Source organism: Archocentrus centrarchus, chromosome 24 (assembly GCF_007364275.1).
Source record: "Archocentrus centrarchus isolate MPI-CPG fArcCen1 chromosome 24, fArcCen1, whole genome shotgun sequence".
Lineage (NCBI taxonomy): Eukaryota > Metazoa > Chordata > Actinopteri > Cichliformes > Cichlidae > Archocentrus > Archocentrus centrarchus.
Window position 1 is genome coordinate 23,144,169 of NC_044369.1, and position 21,943 is coordinate 23,166,111.

The 21,943-nt window shown below is 42.5% G+C and overlaps 1 protein-coding gene across 1 annotated transcript in view; it reads left to right on the plus strand.

Annotated features, from left to right (window-relative positions):
- Positions 1–20,400, plus strand: part of LOC115774649 (PHIP subunit of CUL4-Ring ligase complex) — a 27,682-nt gene extending 7,282 nt beyond the window's left edge. The window contains exons 5-30 of the mRNA XM_030722007.1: positions 969–1,103; positions 3,393–3,521; positions 3,623–3,848; positions 4,310–4,453; positions 5,904–6,087; positions 6,188–6,290; positions 6,425–6,562; positions 6,742–6,839; positions 6,984–7,191; positions 7,372–7,482; positions 9,012–9,119; positions 10,282–10,406; positions 11,681–11,763; positions 11,873–11,984; positions 14,604–14,665; positions 14,787–14,942; positions 16,534–16,654; positions 16,776–16,901; positions 17,182–17,257; positions 17,524–17,583; positions 17,720–17,872; positions 18,340–18,492; positions 18,606–18,793; positions 18,886–19,127; positions 19,458–19,601; positions 19,700–20,400. Of these exons, the coding sequence (XP_030577867.1) occupies positions 969–1,103; positions 3,393–3,521; positions 3,623–3,848; positions 4,310–4,453; positions 5,904–6,087; positions 6,188–6,290; positions 6,425–6,562; positions 6,742–6,839; positions 6,984–7,191; positions 7,372–7,482; positions 9,012–9,119; positions 10,282–10,406; positions 11,681–11,763; positions 11,873–11,984; positions 14,604–14,665; positions 14,787–14,942; positions 16,534–16,654; positions 16,776–16,901; positions 17,182–17,257; positions 17,524–17,583; positions 17,720–17,872; positions 18,340–18,492; positions 18,606–18,793; positions 18,886–19,127; positions 19,458–19,601; positions 19,700–20,400 (4,086 nt within the window). The remainder of the gene's footprint in view (positions 1–968; positions 1,104–3,392; positions 3,522–3,622; positions 3,849–4,309; positions 4,454–5,903; positions 6,088–6,187; positions 6,291–6,424; positions 6,563–6,741; positions 6,840–6,983; positions 7,192–7,371; positions 7,483–9,011; positions 9,120–10,281; positions 10,407–11,680; positions 11,764–11,872; positions 11,985–14,603; positions 14,666–14,786; positions 14,943–16,533; positions 16,655–16,775; positions 16,902–17,181; positions 17,258–17,523; positions 17,584–17,719; positions 17,873–18,339; positions 18,493–18,605; positions 18,794–18,885; positions 19,128–19,457; positions 19,602–19,699) is intronic.
- Positions 20,401–21,943: the final 1,543 nt, after the last annotated feature.

The window sequence follows — 21,943 nt, forward strand, 5'->3', positions numbered from 1 at the left end:
TTCTGTTATAGCCTGTCTGTTTCACGGGTTCAGCGTGTTGTGCGTTCACAGATGCTCTTCTGTGTGCCCAGGTTGTAACGAGTGGTGATTTGAGCCTTCCTATCAGCTTGAAGCAGTCTGGTCGTTCCCCTCTCACCTCTGGCAGTGAACTGCCGCTCATTCGATATTTTCTTCTTTTTGGACCATTTTCTGTAAATCCTAAACATGGTTGTGCGGGAAAATCCCAGTAGATCAGCAGCTTCTGAAGTATACTGGCACCAGCAACCATGCCACATTCAAAGTCACTTAAATCGCCTTTCCTTCCTCATTCTGATGCTCATTTGTTTAACTTCAGCAGGTCTTCTTGACCATGTACACGAGCCTAAATGCACTGAGTTACTGCCATGTGAATAGTAAGATGTTCAAATAGTTGAACAGATATACTTAATGAAGTGGCAGATAAGCGCTTCTATAGAAGTGACTATCCAGCTCATGCGCAGTCTGATTTTTCTGTTAATTAATTTTCAATTCTTCTAGATGTTTGCAAAAGCATGCAACGCACAAATAAAGCACAAATAATGGAAAACATTCTACTCGATTAACACTTCTGTGTTACTGTTGTTGACGGGACATCTTAGTTCTTGGTGTCGTTTTGCTGCTTAGTCTCATATTGCTTTTAGCCTTGTTTTCATCATTTACTTTATCTTTGGATTAGAAATCTAGCTTCTAGCACACTGTCAGAGTCTCATTGATGTTGCGTCGACAAATCTGGGGCATTTGATAGTTGCCTGGAAAACAGTGTATATAAAACCATACAAAAAAGAACATCTAAATGTATGAACAGATGCGTCTTTGTTACTACGTCAGTTAAAAAAATGTGGGTTTGTGTACTTGTGAGGAATGTAGGTGGAAAGTCAGGTTTGGTTGTTGTTGGTTCTGTTTTCTTATTTCTTAATCTAAACTTAGATGTTCATGCTGTTTGTCGACAGGGTCACGAAGATGAAGTGTTTGTTCTGGAGCCACATCCCTTTGATCCAAGAATCCTCTTCTCAGCGGGGCATGATGGGAACTGTATTGTGTGGGATCTGGCCAGAGGAGTCAAGATCCGCTCCTATTTCAACATGGTGAGACTCTCGTCCGTTGAACCGTCTCCTTGTCTCCGTGCATCATTGCCTTTCACTCACTTCTATTACATTCACAAGGAAGCACAAAGTGTCCAGAGCCTGACCCCCACCCTCCCCGGACTATGTGGTTTCATTAGAAATATCTCTGCTTCCCTAACACACATTCCTTTCCCGTTCCTCTCCTAGTATCACCCTTTATCTCACGTTCTTTCTCTTTCACCCACTGTTGACTTTCTCCTGCTTCTGTGCTTTCACTTTCTCTCTCTCTGCTTTCTCACTGTTCTCATCTCCCTTTGTGTATTCTCTCTCATCAAAATGAATTGCATATGCCACTCCAACAATTCATCTAGTGTCTTAATTATTGTAGTATTTCCTGCTTCTATGGTAACCGTTAATCACATTCCCAGAACATGTGAGTCACTTAGTGAGCTGGTCATTTGGCCAAATCTTGGTGTTGGTTATAGACATTGAATAGTGTTGTTTAACAACACAAAGTGTGTGTGCGTGTGAAAAGGCCCAAGTTTCAGGCTGAAACTTACTGTGAGACTTTTCTTCAATAGCGTCCTCCTGTTGGGGTTTTTCCGAGCTCTGAATGGGCCTTTTGGGTGGAGGGATGAATATGCACAATAATAGGGATGCAGATCCACAGCCAGTGAAGGAATAAGTCAAAAATGTCTAACTGTAACTTTAAAAACGGACTCCAAAAGTAATTTTACTACAGTACTGTAAGGAGGGAGCCGATTTTGAAAAACCCTCCCAGTGGATAGAAAAAAATAGATGACAATTGCAAAGTAAAGGTGAATGTAGAGTAAGATTAGCACAAGTAGAAAGGACATACAGGATGGGAACTGCATAATCCTTAATTATCTTACCCTGGGCCTTAGTGCACCCCCTCACTTTATCCTCTGCCTGAAACAAGGCTTTTTAACTCCTGCCTCCCTCTCCTTCTAAGACATCTTGCTATTGATTGGCTGCCCCTCTTAAGCACAAAGTTTGAACAGCAGGTGGGCGGGGCTTATCGGCTCACAGCCAGAGCTGAGTGCCTGAGATGAGCTTATTAGAAAGATCAGCTCTAATTGACATCTTACAGAACCATCGACAGGAGAAACATCTTTTAGAGCAGCCTGAAGAAAGGCCCAACCTCTGGAAAGTATGTTAATTTATGAGCTCACTACTTGGTTGGGGCTCCTTTTCACCACAAATTACTCAGTGCAGTGTGGCATGGAGGTGGTCAGCTTGTGGGAATGCTGAGGTGTTGAAGCTCAGGTTGCTTTTGGTAATAATACCACATAGGGTTCAGATCAGGCGTGTTGGCTGGCCAATCTGGCACAGTAATAACACTGTAATAAAATGTCAGCAAATCAGTCATGCTGGAAAAGGAAATCTGCATCTTCATAAAGGATTCAGTGCATCTCTACTCCTCCTCCAGACTCTAGGACCTTGATTTTCAAATGAAATGCACAATGTACTTTCATCTGAAAAGAGGACTTTGTACCACTGAGCAACTGCCCCAGTTCGTCTTCACTTCTGACATTGTCTCCAGTTCAGGAGTGGTTTGACATCAGGAATGTAACAGTTATCTCTTTTCTTGAAGATGCCATTTCTCGACAGTCCTCTCAAGGCTGCGATCATCCCTGTTGCTTGTATACCTTTGAAATAGTTCACTTGTGTGTACTGCACAGACTCTGTGACTTATGTCACTAGTGCTGGGTGGCAGAGCCTATTTACAGGATGCCTTGGTTTGAATCAGTATTACTACTGTAGCAACATTATGATGCTAACATTCAACAACTCTGCCATCCAGTTGGGCAAAAACACATGCAAGATGAATAAACCTGAGCTTCAGGTTCCCTGGGGTAGGCTGTGTGCTGAGTTTAGCGCTTTTGCATGAATACGAGGCAAAGTGTGAAGCTATAAAGGCATTTTTCCATCTTGTGGTTCAATGAAGTCTTTGTGAGTATTAAGAAAGATCCTCAGATCAAACCAAAAGCAACAGCTGGCTGACGGTCACAGCAGTCAGGGGTTTTTCTCTGATTTCCTGTTGACGAAGTTTTGCTTTCTGCAGGTGGCCTCCTGTTGGGCAATAGTTGATGTCATTTTGCATAAATAGGCTACTGTTGTGCTGTAAGCTTTTTGATGTTTGTGCTTTGTGAGATCCTTGTAGGTTATTTCTTCTGTGTGCCATTCTACTGGCATATTGAGAGAGACATTTAGAGTAGATGCAATGCAACTGCCACAGTGTAAGATTAATATTTATTTCCCTATCTCTCTTTGTATCACTCTGAATAGATTGAGGGCCAAGGGCATGGAGCACTGTTTGACTGCAAATGTAGTCCAGATGGGCAGCACTTTGCAGCCACTGATTCCCATGGTCACCTGCTCATCTTTGGCTTTGGCTCCAGCAGCAAGTATGACAAGGTAAACCAAGTCTGAATATTTATGCATATAAACAGCAACTCATCAGATGTTATTAGTAATAACAGATGCCCTGTACCCTGGCATCCTTAAACCTGTTTCAGATAGCAGATCAGATGTTTTTCCATACGGACTACCGGCCACTGATCCGGGATGCCAATAACTACGTGCTGGATGAACAAACTCAGCAGGCGCCACACCTAATGCCCCCTCCCTTCCTGGTGGATGTGGATGGGAATCCACATCCCCCAAGATACCAGCGGCTGGTGCCTGGCAGGGAGGGCTGCAGGGATGAGCAGCTGATTCCTCAGATGGGGGTCACTTCATCAGGTACACAGGCTGAAATCAGACCCTTAAAAGAGTTTGTCTTCTTCATGACCAGAGGCGCAAACTCATTTGAAGTTCTGCCTGTGCTCTTCAGATATTTGCCTGGAGTTGATGCTGTCTTCTGTCTTATCAGAGCCCATCTGCCAGTTAATCAAAGACATTTTTGTCAGGCTTAACACGTAGCCTGACAATAATCTTATCTGTCTTTAAATGAGCTCAATGTGAGGCTTTTATTGAAACTACAGTAGCATCGGCAATTAAGATTAGAGTTCATAAGGCTGTTGGCTGGGATATAAACAGAAGCAATCAGTAGTTAATGAAATGTGTTAGTAAGGCACTGTGGAGATAGTTAAGATATGAGCCATTAGTTATATTCTTCATGACCGGTTGGATTTAAGCTTATTTCTTTCAGTCTCACTTTCATTTTTTAAGTCTGTGTCTCACCTTTGCTCTATTCCTGTCAGGCCTGAACCAAGTGGTGAGTGAACAGGCAGTGGATGGTCTCAGTCCTCTTGATACCATGATTCAGAGGCTGCAGCAGGAACAGGACCAAAGACTGGGAGCCAATGATGTCTCTGCCGCTGCAGCAAACACTAGGGCCAGGAGAGGTAGGTGCAAACATGATCCCTGCTGTTCAATGCAGTTCATCCACCATGCATATTTATTTTGTTTTCATCTTCCTGGGGTTAAGTCATTATTCACAGCAATTCAGAGTAAATACTTCTATCTAGCTTTAGTGGCACTAATATGTTGCAGCAGCCACTTAAATTTAAAGCACGTGTTTTCTGTGTTTGATTAATTCATAGAATTAACAGTGTATATGTTATAGTCACTATTTTTTTTCCCCCTCAAACCTTTAGGTTGACGACATGTTTTGCAGGTTGTAAAAAGAAGACTTTTTATTCAATGAAGTCTGCAACATGCACAGTTTGCAACAACTGCAATTATGCAAATAAGCATCTCTCAGTGGGGTTTAAACAGGAAATGTAATAAACCTCCCCTGACTCAAAGAGTTCGTGAATACGGGGAACCTATTTTCACAGAACACACTGGGAGGGGGTAATATGTGTTTGTGGGGTTTGATTTTTTTTTTTGGTCAATTAATTCACTAAGTGATGAGTACAGAAGATCAGAACTGTTTGTGTCCTCAGCTCTGGTGCTCCACGGTAGCGCATGAAAATAGTGTGTGAGCAACAAGTTTAATTTAAAAGAAAGCACAAATAAAGTGTGTGTGTGTGTGCTCGTGTGTTTTTTAATATGTTATCAATTCCATTAGTCGCTTACTTAATCACTGATCGCTAAACAGATATCTACATATGAAAATTAACAAGATTTTTTTTTTTTTGGTACTGGAAGCGTTCTGGTGTCCATTTGTGGTGTTAAGTTTTATTGAGCAATGACATCAGGCTTTGGGTGCATGCTGGTAAACGGTCCATGTGGAGAGGGTGGGGGGATATTTGCCAAACTCCAGTCTCCAAACAAGACAATTAAGCTTTTTACTGGCTTTATTAAATTTATTTGCATTCTTAACCAATGACTGGTGGATGGAACAGGAAGCCTGGATATCCACTGGCTACACCTGAGCCCATAAATATTGCCCCCAGAGTCAGCAGATTAGAAGATGGGTTCCCAAAATACTTGATAACTGACGCTTTAATATTTTAAATTGTTTTTTTTTTCTCTACTCTTGTTTTATATCTCTTACCTATGAAAACTGATTGTTTTGAATCCTTGCTGATTAATTGATTAATCACTGGACATAAAATAAATTAAAGTCACTTTTTTTTTTTAAATTAATAAAAGAATAACTATAACTCCGGATCAAAACGATTGCACAAGCAAGCAAACTGGAGATAAAACTCTTTAATCACTGTGATTTTAATTTATTTTTTAAAAATTAGTGCTTATTTAAAATAATCTCCACATTATTGATAATTCATATCATTTCTAGTTACAGCCTTCTTCCAATGTATTTTTCATCACATTTTTCTACTATGGCACACTGAAGTGTTAGCATATGTCTCATCTTTTCTTGTTTGTTTTTTTTATACCCCTCAGGATCGGTGGGTTCCCCCACGGAGGTGCAGTCCCCGCCCAACGTGGGTCTTCGACGCAGTGGGCAGATTGAGGGAGTCCGTCAGATGCACAGCAATGCCCCTCGAAGCCAAATGGCCACAGAGGGAGATCTGGTGGCCTGGAGCCGCAGGGTTCTTGTCCCTGAGCTTGAAGAAGCCTCTGTCAGGTAACTCCTGCACACATACGTACACTAACACATTCTCACATACTCTGGGGCACACAGTCTTATATATCTGAACTTTATGATCTGTGTGTTCGTCGTGTAGGAAACAAGTGAACTGGCGTGAAGCTAAAGGAGAGGAAGAGATCAATATTTATCAATCAGAGAGGAGAAGACGTACTCTCCACTCTCTCCCCAAGGAGAGCAGGGTGAGCTCGTTAGCATGGCTATTCAATAGGAATATAGCTATTTTTTAAAATTTTTTAATTTTTTACTTAGAAATGTGCATGTCTTAAACACAGGAGTTTGGTTACACTCACGTCCCCTTTCTTTGCTTTCCCAGGTTCATCCGACATCAGAGTGCGTGGTAGACGAAGGGAGGAGGAGTCAGGGTAACCATGGCTATCACACCCGTGCTGCCATGGAGGAGACAAGCCGGCAGAGTGCTGAGGCTGCTGATGAGGATGATAGCACCTCAGAGGTACTCTCATACTGCGTTGTTTTGAATTTAATTTGATTCTTTATGGGTGAGCTGCGAATAATTTTAAATGTTGACGTTTTGAGGCTTTGGATTTTTTATTAATTATTTTTGTTGTCTTGGGGTTTTTTTTCTGCCCATTTTTTTTTTATGGCCTAGCATAAATTTTTATGTGTTTTCAGGGAGAGGTGGAGGTACGGCAAATCAACGGGCACTCCTCAGAGGAGGAGAAGGATGAAGAAGAGAAGGAGCCCTGGCCAGATGACCACAGTAGTTCAAGGTGAGATGCATACAGCATATCTCCAATTTATCATGTCACTTATCTCCTGAAGATGCCTTCACATACTAAATGCAAATCAAAACGTAACACGAGCAGATACTGCACATCTGCGTGTTTAATCTGGGTCCTGTGACATATTTTCAGTGATTACTCCAGCGATTATTCGGACTGGACAGCAGATGCTGGGATCAACCTTGAGCCGCCCAAGAAGAGCGTTAAAGTGAAAAAGAAAAGCAGCGGCTCAGAGGAGGATGGGGAGAAGAAGAGGGAGGGGAAGAAAGAAAGGAAGAAAGACAAACCAGACAAAGATGGTGCATTACCAAAGAAGAAGAAGCCAAAGGAGAAGAGGAAGGTTTGTCATCAGTAATGAGTTATATTTCCCTTCCTGAAGTTATGTGAAGCTGATGAGTGAACTAATTCAGTCAAGTCTTGCTTTAATATGTGTTTAAACTTGCAATTATTTAAAATGGGTTTAATGTGAGAAAATATAAATACTGCATGTGTAATAATTATTCTGCTGTGTGTCTTTCAGAGGACACAATTCCAAGAGCAAGGGCTAACTCTGGAGGAATGGCTTCCCTCTGCCTGGATCACGGACACGGTCCCCCGGAGGTGTCCTTACATACCCCAGATGGGAGATGAGGTACACACCCACCGCCTGTTACAGCATCTAAACCACATGTGCACCACATGTCTACTCATACCAAAACACAGGGTCATGGTTTACGAGGAGTCAAGTCTACATCACAAGTCGGCGACCTCAAGAGGCACTAATGGTCATTACACCCATGAAAACAAAGGGCACATCTCGAGCAGTTACACTGTACTGCCAAAAGTATTCTCTCATCTGCCTTCACACACATACGAACTTGAGTCAGATCCCATTCTTAATCCATAAGGTTTGATATGATGTCGGCCCACCCTTTGCAGCTAGAACAGCTTCAACTTTTCTTGGAAGTCTTTCCACAAGGTTTAGGAGTGTTTATGGGAATTTTTGATCATTCTTCCTGAAGTGCATTTGTGAGGTCAGACACTGATGTTGGATGAGAAAGCCTAATTCACTTCACTCTAATTCATCCCAAAGGTGTTCTCAGGTTGAGGTCAGGACTCTGTGCAGGCCAGTCAAGTTCTTCCACACCAAACTCACTCATCCATGTCTTTATGGACCTGCTTTGTGCACTGGTGTGCAGTCATGTTGGAACAAGAAGGGATCGTCCCCAAACTGTTCCCACAAAGTTGGGAGCATGAAATTGTCCAAAATGTCTTGGTATGCTGAAGCATTAAGAGTTCCTTTCACTGGAACTAAGGGGCCGAGCCCAACGCCTGAAAAACAACCCCACACCATAATCCCCCCTCTACCAAACTTTACACTTGGCACAATGCAGTCAGACATGTACCGTTCTCCTGGCAACTGCCAAACACAGACTCATCCATCAGATTGCCAGATGGAGAAGTGTGATTCATCACTCCAGAGAACACGTCTCCACTGCTCTCGAGTCCAGTGGTGGTGTGCTTTACACCACTGCATCCAACACTTTGAATTGTGCTTGGTGATGTAAGGCTTGAATGCAGCTGCTCAGCCATAGAAACCCATTCCATGAAGCTCTCTACACACTGTTCTTGAGCTAACCTGAAGGCCACATGAAGTTTGGAGGTCTGTAGTGATTAACTCTGCAGAAAGTTGGCGACCTCTGCGCACTATGCACCTCAGCATCCTCTGACCCCACTCTGTTATTTTACGTGGCATACCACTTTGTGGCTGAGTTGCTGTTGTTCCCAATCACTTCCACTTTGTTATAATACCACTAACAGTTGACTGTGGAATATTTAGTAGTGAGGAAATTTTACAATTGCGCTTGTTGCACAGGTGGCATCCTATCACGGTACCACACTGGAGTTCACTGAACTCCTGAGAGTGACCCATTCTTTCACAAATGTTTGTAGAAGCAGTCTGCATGCCTAGGTGCTTGGTTTATACACCTGTGGCTGTGGAAGTGATTGGAACACCTGAATTCAATGATTTGGATGGGTGACTGAATACTTTTGACATTGTAGTGTATATAGTGTCATGTAGTATAAGTATTTTCCAAACATGTACCAAAATTATTCATAAGTACAATTAAAGCCATGATTTTATTTTTTTTTCCTTCATATTTGTGTGTGGGCATGCAGGTGTACTACTTCAGACAGGGCCACGAAGCTTATGTGGAGATGGCCAAACAGAAAAAAATTTTCAGCATCAATCCTAAGAAGCAGCCCTGGCACAAGATGGAGCTCCGGGTAAGGAACATTTTGACAAGGATGAATTTTAAAACTCATTCTTTAGAGTGTGTCTGGAGTTTTATTTTGACTCTTTGTGTGCACGGAGCTAATGAGAAGTCCCTACAAAGAAATCAATCGATTTTAAGAAACATTTTGGAGTGTTATTTATTAAGCATGTAAAAAAAATCAGTGAAAAAAAAAAAAAAAGCAATTTCTCTGAAAAACTCTCCCCCTCTGTTAAATATGCAGTGAGCGTCAGCTATAACTCATATTCTGTCTTCACTGGCATTTTGGAGGTGTCAAATTTTCAGTGACATTTCTCTTTTAAGAACGCAGACTTTCAAAGATAAAAAAAGGCGAGGCCAGCAGGAATGGGAAAAAAAAATGACACAATCCTCCTTGGAATACATAGCAATTCTAGGGATCCCCGCACAGCTACAGGGAACGTTAGTGTAGTCGTTCAGCGTTGTTTTGTTGTGATCAACAATTCGACAGCATTTTTCCTGCAAACCGTTCACCGGTATGGCTTCTTTATCACCGGCACTTATCTGGTTTCACGCTCCTAGTTAATTTTTTTTTTTTTTTTTTCTTATGAAACTCTGTGGAAGAATGAAAAGAAAGCCACCGCTGTCAGACACTTCAGCACTTGAAGGCAACAGTGTATAGGATTGCATTTTATATTTGGTATATATTTCATTTTTTCCTTCCGTGTGAGGAAGCTGAAATAGCAATTTCTGTGCAGACAGCAGAACATAATGCATTGCGGGAACAGTGTGCTTCCTTGTGAATGTGCTGCTTATAGTGTATGAAATGCAGCATTTTCTTCTAGCACAGCTTTTTTTTTTCCTCTCGGTATTTTGAACAGCCAGATTACTATGTTAAGTTTCACTTTTTCTCAGCTGGAAAAACCTACTAAAGCTTTCTCATCCTACACACACACACACACACACACACACACACACACACACACACACACACACACACACACACACAAAGCCACTTGACTCGGGGCTTCCCTTTAGGACAGAAGAAAAGAACAAGAAATTATGAGAGAAGGAAAATATAATAGAAAGCAAAGCACTGAACTGTGTTTAAAATATTAGGCATCCTGGTGTTCTGATGATTTGTTTTCCTGAGAAGAATTCAGATGTGCTCATTATGTCTTATTTGTGGCATTTAGGAGCAGGAGTTGATGAAGATAGTTGGCATCAAGTATGAGGTGGGTTTGCCCACACTGTGCTGCCTGAAGTTGGCGTTTTTGGACCCCGACACTGGAAAATTAACCGGGGGATCCTTTTCTATGAAGTAAGTGTCTTTCTTTGACTCTGCGTAAGAATACAGGGTTTTTCCTGACTCAGAACTGGCCTTTGAGGGACGACTGCAAGTCAGAATGCAAGCCTGTTACCTTATTTAACATATCTGAACAGTAGGGTTGCGTACCATTCACATTTAAAACAATACTGTTACCACCACTTCTGCCTGGAATCTGGTACTGGTACCCAACCATACTTTTTGTACATATTGAGCTTTCGGACACACTGGCTCACATATTTGTTTATCGTAAATGGCAGCTAGTGTAAAAATGCTGTTAAAATCTCAGCCAACACAATGGGAGAAAAAGAAAAAAAAAAAGCTCAACAGCTTATCCAACTACCTAAGTAATTACCTGAAGAAGATGGAGGTGAAGCTGTCAACATCACTAAAAGTTTCGCCATTGTCTTTCATGGATTTGGCTTCTTTTGTGTTAGCGACACACCAGCAGGTCCTTTGGTGAATTTGGCTTTCAGGATGTCAAACACTTTCCAGCTTTTAGATGTAGTCCTGAGTTTGACACGGTGTTTCCTCAGATTAGAGCCAGCTTTGTATTGCTTGCTTTGAGTTTTGAAAAGTGGAGCCACACCCAAGACCGCTTTTGGCACGCCACTGCCGCCGTCACCCTGTGTGTTTGTTGCTCTTCAACACGTCACAGGAGTAACATGACATGCTCTTTCTCTCTCTGTTTGTCCTCCTCTCATCCAGATGTGTTCGGGTCCCTCAATTTGGCACCAGTTGATTTAATGTAAATCAATACTCAGTAGTGCCAATTTGGTCAGTACCTTAAAAGTACAAAGCTCAGTGCTTAACCCCACTATTTCTGAGTTAATAAACAAAAAACTTCAGTAAATGAAACCCTGACTTTTTTTTCCCGTTGCAGTGCTGGTAGTTTTTCTAAAACCACATCATCTATGGAGGAAAACCCCTGGAATAACTGCTGTAAAAAGACTATAAGATATAACAGACATTTCTCAGCTTTTAAGATAAGGCGATGTCACTAGTATTTCTAACACGCTACACTATGTGACTCTTGTGTGTTTTATGGTCCCTATTTGACTTTCCAGTGTGACAACTGAATTTTTCTTTGAAGTAATCTATAAAACTCACACTTCAGTGAGCTTTACGGGTAAATTGATGTCTTTACACAAGACTGGAGGTTATTCATAAAACACTGAGACCCGTAATATTTTTTTTACAGCAAAAAGCACATAATTAATGCATAAAGAAGTGAACTGCTTGTACAAATTTCTTTTGACTGCTTGCAGATACCACGACATGCCTGATGTAATCGACTTCCTGGTGTTGCGGCAGCAGTTTGACAATGCCAGAAAAAGGCAGTGGCGTATAGGTCAGTTTTGCCTTTGCAGTGTGACTTGACTCAAATATAATCTCTCTCATATATGACCTACCTTTTTCTTCTTTGCAAAGTACTCAGGTGTTACGCGATGTCTCCATAGGTGACAGGTTTCGGTCAGTGATCGATGATGCCTGGTGGTTTGGGACAATTGAGAGCCAGGAGCCCTACCAGCCCCAGTATCCTGACAGCTTGTTCCAGTGCTACAATGTCTGGTATGACCGCAGCTTGAATTTACTCTGTTCTCAGTAGGGTTTCATTTCTAATTGCATAATGGCAAATCTGTTGCATTTGCATGAGGAAGAGCAGTGTTAGCTTCAAAGCCACACACTGACAAGACTGCATTAGTCCATATATAAGGGAAAAAAATGTGCAGAGGCAGAAGGGGCAGAAATGCATATAGAAACAAAGAAATCAGATCAAAAGAATGACGCAAACAAGACCAAAATGAATCGCATTCAAAAGAAGTTGCTGGTGATGGTGAGGAAAAGGAAGTAAAGAAGAGCAAAGTGTTATCAGATTCAGAGGTGATGATGACAGTCACTACATACTTGCAGTGTTCTGTCACTGAATGTCAGAAATATATATATATTTTTTAAACTCTTTATTTAGTAATTTTTAATAAGATACAATAGCAATAGAAACGATTAAAGTTTTACAAAGATTAAGAGAACATAAAAAGGAAACAAAAAACAACAAACAGCAAAAAAAAAAAAAAAAACGACCAAGACGAGGGGTTAAACTGTCAAGCTGTCAAACCAAAATACTTAATAGAAGATCTTTATGCTTGTTTTAATTTGTAGGCTAACCATTTTGCCCAGCGTTTGTTGTGCAAATGACCTCTTAACCGCAGGGTGTGTGTCAACTTTTCCATATCATGAATCCCCTCCACAGTTTCTTGCCACTGTTCTATCCGAGGTGGTTCAGACTTTCGCCAAGCCTTTGTGATGGCCTTTTTGCATGCAACAGTCAAAATTTTAAAAAGATAAAGGTCATCTTTTGGGATTGCCACACCAGATAAATGGCCCAACAAGAAAATCTTAGGATCCCTATGGATCCTATACCCCATAATATACTTGATCCTTTGAGAAATAATACCCCTAAAAGGCTGTAATTTTATGCAAGACCAAAATATGTGAGCATGATTGGCGTTCAAATGCCCACACTGCCTCCAACATTGTTGTTGTGTCCCCCTTTGTCCACTTATAATGTGGGGTGTAATGAAGAATCTAATTAGGAACTTCCAACCAAATTCCCTCCACCTTTTAGAACTAGTTGTAGTCTGCTGAGTCTTGCACATTGAAAGCCAATCATCCCCAGACACCTCAATATTCAGTTCCTTTTTCCATTTTGATTTAATATACAATGTATTGTTTCCATTTTGTCTCTGCAGCCCTCTATACAATTTTGACACAGATTTAACAGGATGCTGTTTATAGGCATCTGTAAATACTCTAATAAAATAATACTTTCAGATGGAATGCATTGTCTAATTTCTGTGTTATAAAAGAGCCTGACTTGGAAATACCTGAACAGGAATGTCAGAAATATATTTAAGACTCTGTAACAACACATTAGAAAGCAACGTGACCAAAGTATAGATAAAATACTCACCACTGGACAGTCCCTGTTACTCTACCTGACTGCATATGCTCCACGTATAGTCATATATAACAATGTACCTGCATATGAGGCACACTTGATAGCAATAGCGTCACCTCTTACGCAGCTTTTCCACTAGTACCTACTCGGCTCAGCTCGACTTGGTTTTTAGGGTTTTTCCATTACGTGGTAGTACCTGGTACCGGGTACTTTTTTTTTTTTTACTACCTACTCAGCCTGGCCTTCAAGCCAGCTGAGTCGAGCTGAAAATGTGACCTTAGCAGACTGCATGCCACCAATTGGCCCGGGAGTGACATCACTATGAGATGAGTCATGAGCACAACTCCTTCACAAGGATCAAACCTGCCGTTTTTGAAACCTGGCAACGAGGGAAATGGCTACACACTAACCAACACAGAGGTTTTTGTGCTCGGTGGCTGACGTCAGAATCTAGAGGGAGCTAGACGGAGCGACTGTTTGTGTTTGTGTCGCATACAAATGATGTCAAAGGACTTTCGGGCCGCCTTGCTGTAACGGCCCCACCCACAGCCAAGTAGGTGCTAGTGGAAAAGAGGCTTTAGTGACACTATGAAACTTAGGACTTAGGATGCAAACCCAAATTTGCATCCTAAGTCAAAGGAAGTTTAGGCAGGATTTGATTTTTTTTTTTTTTTTGTTTGCTCTGATGTTGGCTGTTGCAAAATGTGAAACCCTTGAATCAGTACTGTTCAGTTGGTCTCCTGGTACAAAGGCTAATAGTGAATACTGTTATTTAATGATTTTTGAGTTCTTACATCCTGAAACAAAACACCAGCAGAATGAAAGATCACTTTTATTAAAATGTTCCCATGAACATGTTACAGGAATTTATATGCTTGGACAAATTCAGACAAATAGCTTCTTGTGATTATGCTGCTGGTATCTCACAGACCCTCATTAATTACATAAAACACCTCGTGGCTTGAAAAGAATACTTTCGCTGGCAAATAATGCTACCAGTTGTTATATGTTGCTGCGACTGCTGTTTGAAGGATTGATAAATATATGGTCTGTTTACTGAGTGCTTCATGGTCACACATTATTTTAAACCTTGTTAGAGAACGACACGCACTTTAGTCTGTACTTGCAATACTGCAGGTCACCTTTGTAAAACACAAAAAAAAACTAACAAGTACAAAGAATACATGTGTGATGGTGATGATGTTAATAATTCAACCCTGTTTTCCATCCAGCTGGGATAATGGAGACACTGAGAAGATGAGTCCTTGGGATATGGAACCCATCCCTGATGATGGTAGGAATCTGAAACACTGTGCTCATCTGAAGGAGAAAAAAAAAATCAAGCATAACCGCTTTTAACAGCTTACAGTTGTGACAGATTTGTCTTTCTGTCTCTGCTCCTTGCGTCTCTGCAGCCACGTTCCCGGATGAGCTGGGCCAGAGTGTTCCGTTGATTGAAGAGGAGCAGAAGGAGCTGCTGTATGTCCCTCTGGACGGAGAATGGGGGTGCCGCACACGTGCCGAGGAGTGCGAACGTATCATCAAAGCCATCGACCAGCTCTGCACGCTCGGTATGATGTCACAACGCCCCTGTGAACAGCCCATTTATGCCACGTATGAACTTAAGCCATGAGGGCATATTTCTTGTAAGGTAGAAGCAGCATGACTCTTCCCAGTGTGAGTCAGTACTCTGAGCCCATGAGTCAGATGAGCCAGGGGCAAGGATCATACGCTCAAAGGAATAAGCTGCTAACACAGTGAACTAAATGTTAAGGTGCTTACTTGAATTCCCGTTAAGTGATGTAATGACACATTAGGAACAGACTGCAAGCCTGCAAGTGGAATAAATCTGGTCCGATGGCTCCCTCTAGTGACAGTTTGGAGCTTAGACACACACACACACACACACACACACACACACACACACACACACACACAAGCACAAGCACAAGCTTCCACTGCCCAACACACTTGCGCTCAGATTTACTAAGCATGGCTAATTGGAGTGATGCTGCAGTTGCAAATAGTGGCTAGTTAGGTGGCTGATCTACTAACAGTGTTCTAATTTATGAACACAGTCAGCCGGCTCATTTCAGTAACGACCAATGCAGTCTACCCAGAGCAGCGTAAATTAGCATGTCAAAAATAATTGATAGGGTTTATATATGAGGGGAAAGTATTCTGTTAGAAATGAATGGAGATTGTGGGGTCTTGAAAGTTTGAGGCAGCCATTCTCTGAATAAAGCAGAGAGCTTGGGTTGAGTGCAGGATTCATCCAGAGGAGGACTGCTTTATGAAAAATTATTCCACCATATTGATCTGTACAATACGAATGCAAAAAAATCTTACAAATACATGTGCAATAAAGTTAGCTGCAAAAATAACCACGTCCACGCCTTTCAGTAGCAAAACTTGGCACTCTGCCTATTTAGTAAATCCTTACAGTTCCCTTTTTTATCGCCCAAGGAGGGTTTTGTGCTGGCACAGATGGTTAGTAAATCTGTCCCATGATTCACTATCAGGAATATTCTTTAGTTATGCTAAAGGCTCTCCTTGTTTGCACCTCTTCCTTGCCTCTTAGCTCCATCCAGCGAGAAGGTCAGACAGACACACGAGGAAGAGGTGCAAGGGTGGAGGAGGCGAAGCTGCCAAAAGCGAAATATTTCATTCCATAACAGTCTTAAGTGGTGCTGACATTTGGTATTTATACATAACAATTAATAAAAGGTTTCCAGGTATGATATGTTTCCCAAACCTGCTCTCTCCTCATCTTCAATATGCAGGCATGTAAGTGCTCATAATGAAGCCCCATTGGAAACATCTAAATTAAGACAGAAATATTCAGAATAGCTGCAAAAAGCAAAAGTGATAAAGGTGTGTTTGTACTGCTGTTGCAGTGCTTCTTCTATTGGAAAGGAGACCAAATCCTTTGCTAAATGTCCTCACCTCCCTTAAGTTACCTGCAGCTAAGTAAACAGACACTCAGACCATCCTGTCACTAATAAAAATGAAAAAGATGAGCCAGTGTTTTTCCTATTTATCTTTAAACTGGTTTAATTCCTCATACTGTAGTATCAAATGTGGTTCCTTTAGGCTGATGTGAACCACTAATAACCGTTCTTGTGAATTTCTCTTATCATTTATCTCTTTCAACAAACTCAGATGTGGCAGCGCCGTTTGCCTTTCCAGTGGACCTGCAAGCTTACCCCACGTATTGCACAGTAGTGGCCTACATCACTGACCTCAGCACTATACGCCAAAGGCTGGTGAACCGCTTCTACAGGTGCCTCCCCTCAAGTTATCAGATACAGTGTGTGTGTGTGTGTGTGTGTGTGTGTGTGTGTGTGTGTGTGTGTGTGTGTGTGAGAAACAGATAGATTATAACAGCTGCATTTTCCTTTCAGACGGCTTTCCTCTCTGATGTGGGAAGTTCGCTACATAGAACACAACGCCCAGACGTTCAACGAGCCGGGGTCATTCATCGTCACCACCGCCAAGTTTGTCTCTGACCTCATGCTGCAGTTCATTAAGTGAGTATGTTTAATGTAGAGTGTTAATAATTCACAGTCTTGCATGTGATTTTTAAGGGCATGTACTGTTAAAATAATCATCTGAAATGTACCATTACCACCTTCCTTTTTTCCTCTTTTTAATGAAAGCATTCATCGATGACTTACAGCATTCTTAACAACTGCAACAGTGAATTTTTGGAGTTTAACAGTTTAATGTGAACTTTTTTTTTTTTTTTAGATCATTGTCCCTGTCTCATAACATGAAGTAATTCCTGATTCCTCCTCATTTCTTCCACAGGGACCAAAGTCTGACAGACATCATGCCGCTCTATAAAACTATGAAGAAGGCAACCTTCTCTGACTCTGAAGATGAGGTGTGTTTGCTTGTCCGTATGCGTGTTTGCACTGCAGTTATTCACACAATTACATTATAACATTAACATGAACAATAGGAGGCATATCAGAAAAAAATGTTGAACAAGGTGTACTTTTAAATTCTTTATTAAGAGTAAATAAATGTTATGCATAAAGCTTTGAAAACACACAGTTCTCTTTTTGTAAATCTTTGTAAACAGTATTTACGCAGTAAAGCAAAAGTTGGTGGAGAAATCTGTCATTATTTTTCCTTTTTCCTGTGCAGGATGATGAGGAAGAGGATGAAGATACTAATACTCCTGGAACATCCACACGAAATCATAAGGTAACATATGTAACAGATTCACATAAGTGGATACAAAGTAAAACCCTTATGAGGTGTCATTTGTCAGCGATGAAGTTGTTCGCTGTCGCACACAAATGGCTGTTTACGTTTTTTTTTTTTTCCTCCATTTGTACAGGGCCGTCGACCCATGCAGCGTCAACTGCGAACTCGGCCTCATTCATATGACCCTCACGCATGGAAGGGACGCTGTAAAGGGCTGCTGGATCTCATCTTTCAGTGTGAAGACTCAGAGCCCTTCAGAGAACCTGTAGACCTACAAGAGTACCCGGTAACTATGCAACAAACCTCTCCCTTTTTGTATTAGGTGTGGTGCATACCTGTGAGCTCAGACTCTGAACTCTCTGGAGTTGATCTGAGTTTACCTTATTGCAGGTTTCCATTACAGTGACACTGATTTGTGTTTACACTTACCCTATTTGGTCCTCGCCTCATTCTGTACAGTCATATTGGGGTGTAAGTGGCTACAATTCAGTTACAAAGAGTGCTATGTGAGGCAAAAGCCTCTTCATTCAGGTTGTGAAGGAGACGTGTGTGAACAGACTCACGGCTTCAGTGGCCTTGAGTTTTCTTAAAAAGAAGAAGGAGGGTGGAATTCTTTGCAGCTCATTCACAGGAAAACCTTCAGACGTCCCTATTCTCTCTCTCTTCTTTACCATTGCTTATGCTTTTTTGTCTTCTTTTGAAAACATTTAAATGAAGGATGAAATATCCCAACTTTCCCTCTGCTTCTTCAAGGATTACCTGCAAATAGTTGATTCACCAATGGACTTTGGCACTGTTCTCAACACACTGACAGAAGGAAAGTACCAGACTCCCATCGAGCTCTGCAAGGATGTCAGGCTCATTTTTAGCAATTCCAAAGCCTACACGCCCAGTAAGAAGTCTCGGGTGAGGGTCACAAACACGCAGTTACAGAACTCATATTGCCTATATTATAAATTTTATGGGTCCATAAAATGAAATCCTCAAATTAACTAAGATTTTTTTTTTTACTTCTTCAGATATATAGTATGAGCCTGAGGCTTTCTGCACTATTTGAGGAGCATATCAGTCCCATCCTGGCCGACTACAAAGCCATCCACGGCCTGACAGATAAACTGACCAAACAAAGCACCGACAGACAGACACGACACGTAATGAAGAGGAGGAGGAGGAGAAGCGACTCTCCTGCGAGCAGCACTGCATCCAGGTAGATGAAATTCCCCTCACTGGGGCTTACTTTCTCAGCAGCTTTAAACGTCGTTTTTAACCTGATGTAAATACTTCTGATTCTGTGTCTAGCCCAGAGAGGAAGAGACGCGTATCATCCAGAGTGAATGCAAAGAAGGAGCCATCGCCCGTCCCTTCACGGCCCGCCTCTCTGAGACAGAGCGCCCCTCTCAAACAGCCGCCTCAGCTGGTCAACGGCAAGGCAGAAACGCCAACTCCAGGGCGCACGCGCAGTGCTGCACGCAATTCTACACACTCGCTACCCTCATCATCCTCCTCGCATAACATCACAAACAACACGCCGAGCATAACAGGTATCACTAATATATTAAATAAATACTATCATACTCCAGGAAGTCACTGCACCACAGCATGTTGTTATTACATTTGGGTTTTTGTGAGTTAGGCACTGTTAGTGACATTTTGTTACCTTAGGACAGCGCTAGGTTAGCTACACTATTTACCAGTTTTTCAGCCTTTATGCTAAGCTATGCTAACCAGGTGCTTGCTTTTATTCAAGGTACAAATGGGAGAATGATGTTGATTTTATCTAACCCTGAAAAAAAGCTATATTTACTTGCCTATTACCTTGCCTCGCTCTAATGCTTTGTTTTTTCTTTATTCTATCTCTTTGTCATTATCAGAGTCGACTCGCTCGTTGCGGGCTCATAACTCTGTGCCAGCTTCATCATCACCAGCTCCTGAGAAGGTTACACCCTCCCAACCCACAGAGAGTAGCGGTGGAAGCACTCGACGGAAACTCAGGACACCTGTGCGACACCCACCCGGTAAGAGAGAGTGTCATAAATAAATGACCACGTAAAGCTTAGATGAATCCATACTTCCTAATCATAAACCTATCTATTCTTTTCCTTTTCCCTCTCAGGTTCTCCTGTCAGCCCTTCATCTCATAGCACAGTCCACCTGAATGGCCACAGTAGTCATGTGACCCTGGGTGTGGGGAGAAGGGGGCGGAAATCCAGAATGGAGCCACCAGTGAGTCCTCCAGAAGTCTCAACCCCAGCTAGCCCTTCAAGACCGCGAGGTCGCCCGCCTGGCAAGAAGAGAGGCAGGAAGAGCAAGCAGGAGCTGGAGGACATAAGGCAGAGCGGCAACCGCAGGAGCTCCACCCCTGACGACGAGCTCGACCAGTCCACAGGCGACGAAGGCGGCATGTCTTCTGCACAGGAAGTGTTGTCGGACTCTGGCTTGGCATCGACGCCTAGACGGCGCGGCCGGCCCCGAGCGGTAAGAACTGAGGAACCCGCTCCTCCTGCTGAGTCACCCGAGCCCTCGCCGCTGAGGAGGAGCACCAGGAGAGCAAACGAAGAGGGCACGCCTCCGCTCCAGACCCAACAATCCAGCCGAAAAGAATCTCCAAAGGAGGAGGAGTCAGGGGACGGGGCAGGAGGATCCATGCGCACACGCAACCAAGGCCGACGGTCAGCCTGGTACATGGAGGAGGACTCTGAGGAGGAGCAGAGGCAGCTGCTGTTTGAGGACTCATCAATAACCTTTGGCACCTCCTCGAAAGGGCGTGTCCGCAAACTGACAGAAAAAGCCAAAGCCAACCTGATAGGCTGGTAACAGAACAGACACACGGGCTGAGATATGTTCGCTTATGCGCTGGAGGAATAGGGGGGGCGGAGTGGAGGACGTCACGCTTAGCGGTGTATGCATTTGTGTGTGCGTATGTGTGTGTACATTCATGGAGTCGCTGGTCCAGCTGCTGCTATTTGAAGCTGTGGAGAGCAAAGAGTTACCAGCCCCACTCCTCGTCGCTGACCCCACCTTCCTCTCCGCCCAGTAAGCACATCTGTACGACAAGTGATGGCATGTACACGTGTTCCAGCTCCTCCTACATTATTGATCCATGTTGGATCCCGCAGGAGCGGAATCACAGAATCTGTATGTCAGCGGTGTTGTGACTCACTCCTCTCGTGAACCACTCTAGGTCTCTCTCTGACCTTAAACACAGTTTGGTGTCAGATTTGGACAAAATGGTAGTTGAAGAGACTTTTAGTACTTGAAAAAGGAAAAAAAAAAATCACGAGGAGACCAGATGTATCTTATCTCACTCTTACTATTTTTGAGGACTTTTCAAGCGTCTCCGCTGGGCAGATCGAAGCCCACGGAACTCAAAGTGGTAATGGACGACGGGACCGCTGGCCTAACAACGTCCTTTGCCCTCCCCTCTTCCCTTCTTCATTGTTCCCAGTCTTTTTTTATACAACCTGCTCTCTGCTTTTTCTAAGATTTGTACGTGATCACTGCTCTCTGTTTCGGAAGTCTTACATGTTGGCTGACCTGTCTGTCTGCGCTAAAATACCAAATGGTGTACCTTTTTGGAGGTACTGTAGATCTGTAGGTTTTGTTTACTATTGATGTGCGTGGGTGATTTCCTTTTTCTTTTTGCATGTTATTTAGAAAGAGGAAGCAACTTCTTTTTTTTTTCTTTTCTTCTGAAGCTGTTTTTACTGTGAGGTGAGGAGGATGCATGGGTGAAAGGGGTCATTTATGTCTCTATAGATCATGTTTCAAAGCGTCCTCAACATTAGCAATACCTTGTGCCTTTATGTCTTCGGTGTGGGTGCGTGCGTGCATGTAGGTGTACGCGTGCTTGGCTTCTGCCCTGCAGAGTACATGTGCCTGTTTGTGTACGAACTTAACGTTGTGACTATGCGGGTATAATTGAAGGAATGTGTGTATTTTTTTTTTTTAAATAACACAACTGAGCGTGTCATTTCAGCGTGCAAACAGTGGCATACAGTTTGATCGTTGTGAAAAACTCTCAAAGAAATGTATTTATAGCAGCTGAAAAGAATTTACTGTTATAAGCATACCATTACTCATGTCAATATATTATCCTATAACCAACCTATTGTCAGTTTATACCTAAGGTACAGAGGGTGGAGCTTTGGGCGACTAGCTTTGAGATGCACTTACCAGAGATCGGTTATCAATGCAGTCTTAGGGAGTAACAGTGTGTATTTTGAAATCTTTAACATATAAACTTTTAAAATGTTGATATGTTTTTATGGTGACTCCACACATGTCCGCGCACACGTACAAACACACACACACACACACACGCAAATGTGTCTCGCATGTTCTAGCACTTTCTCATGCC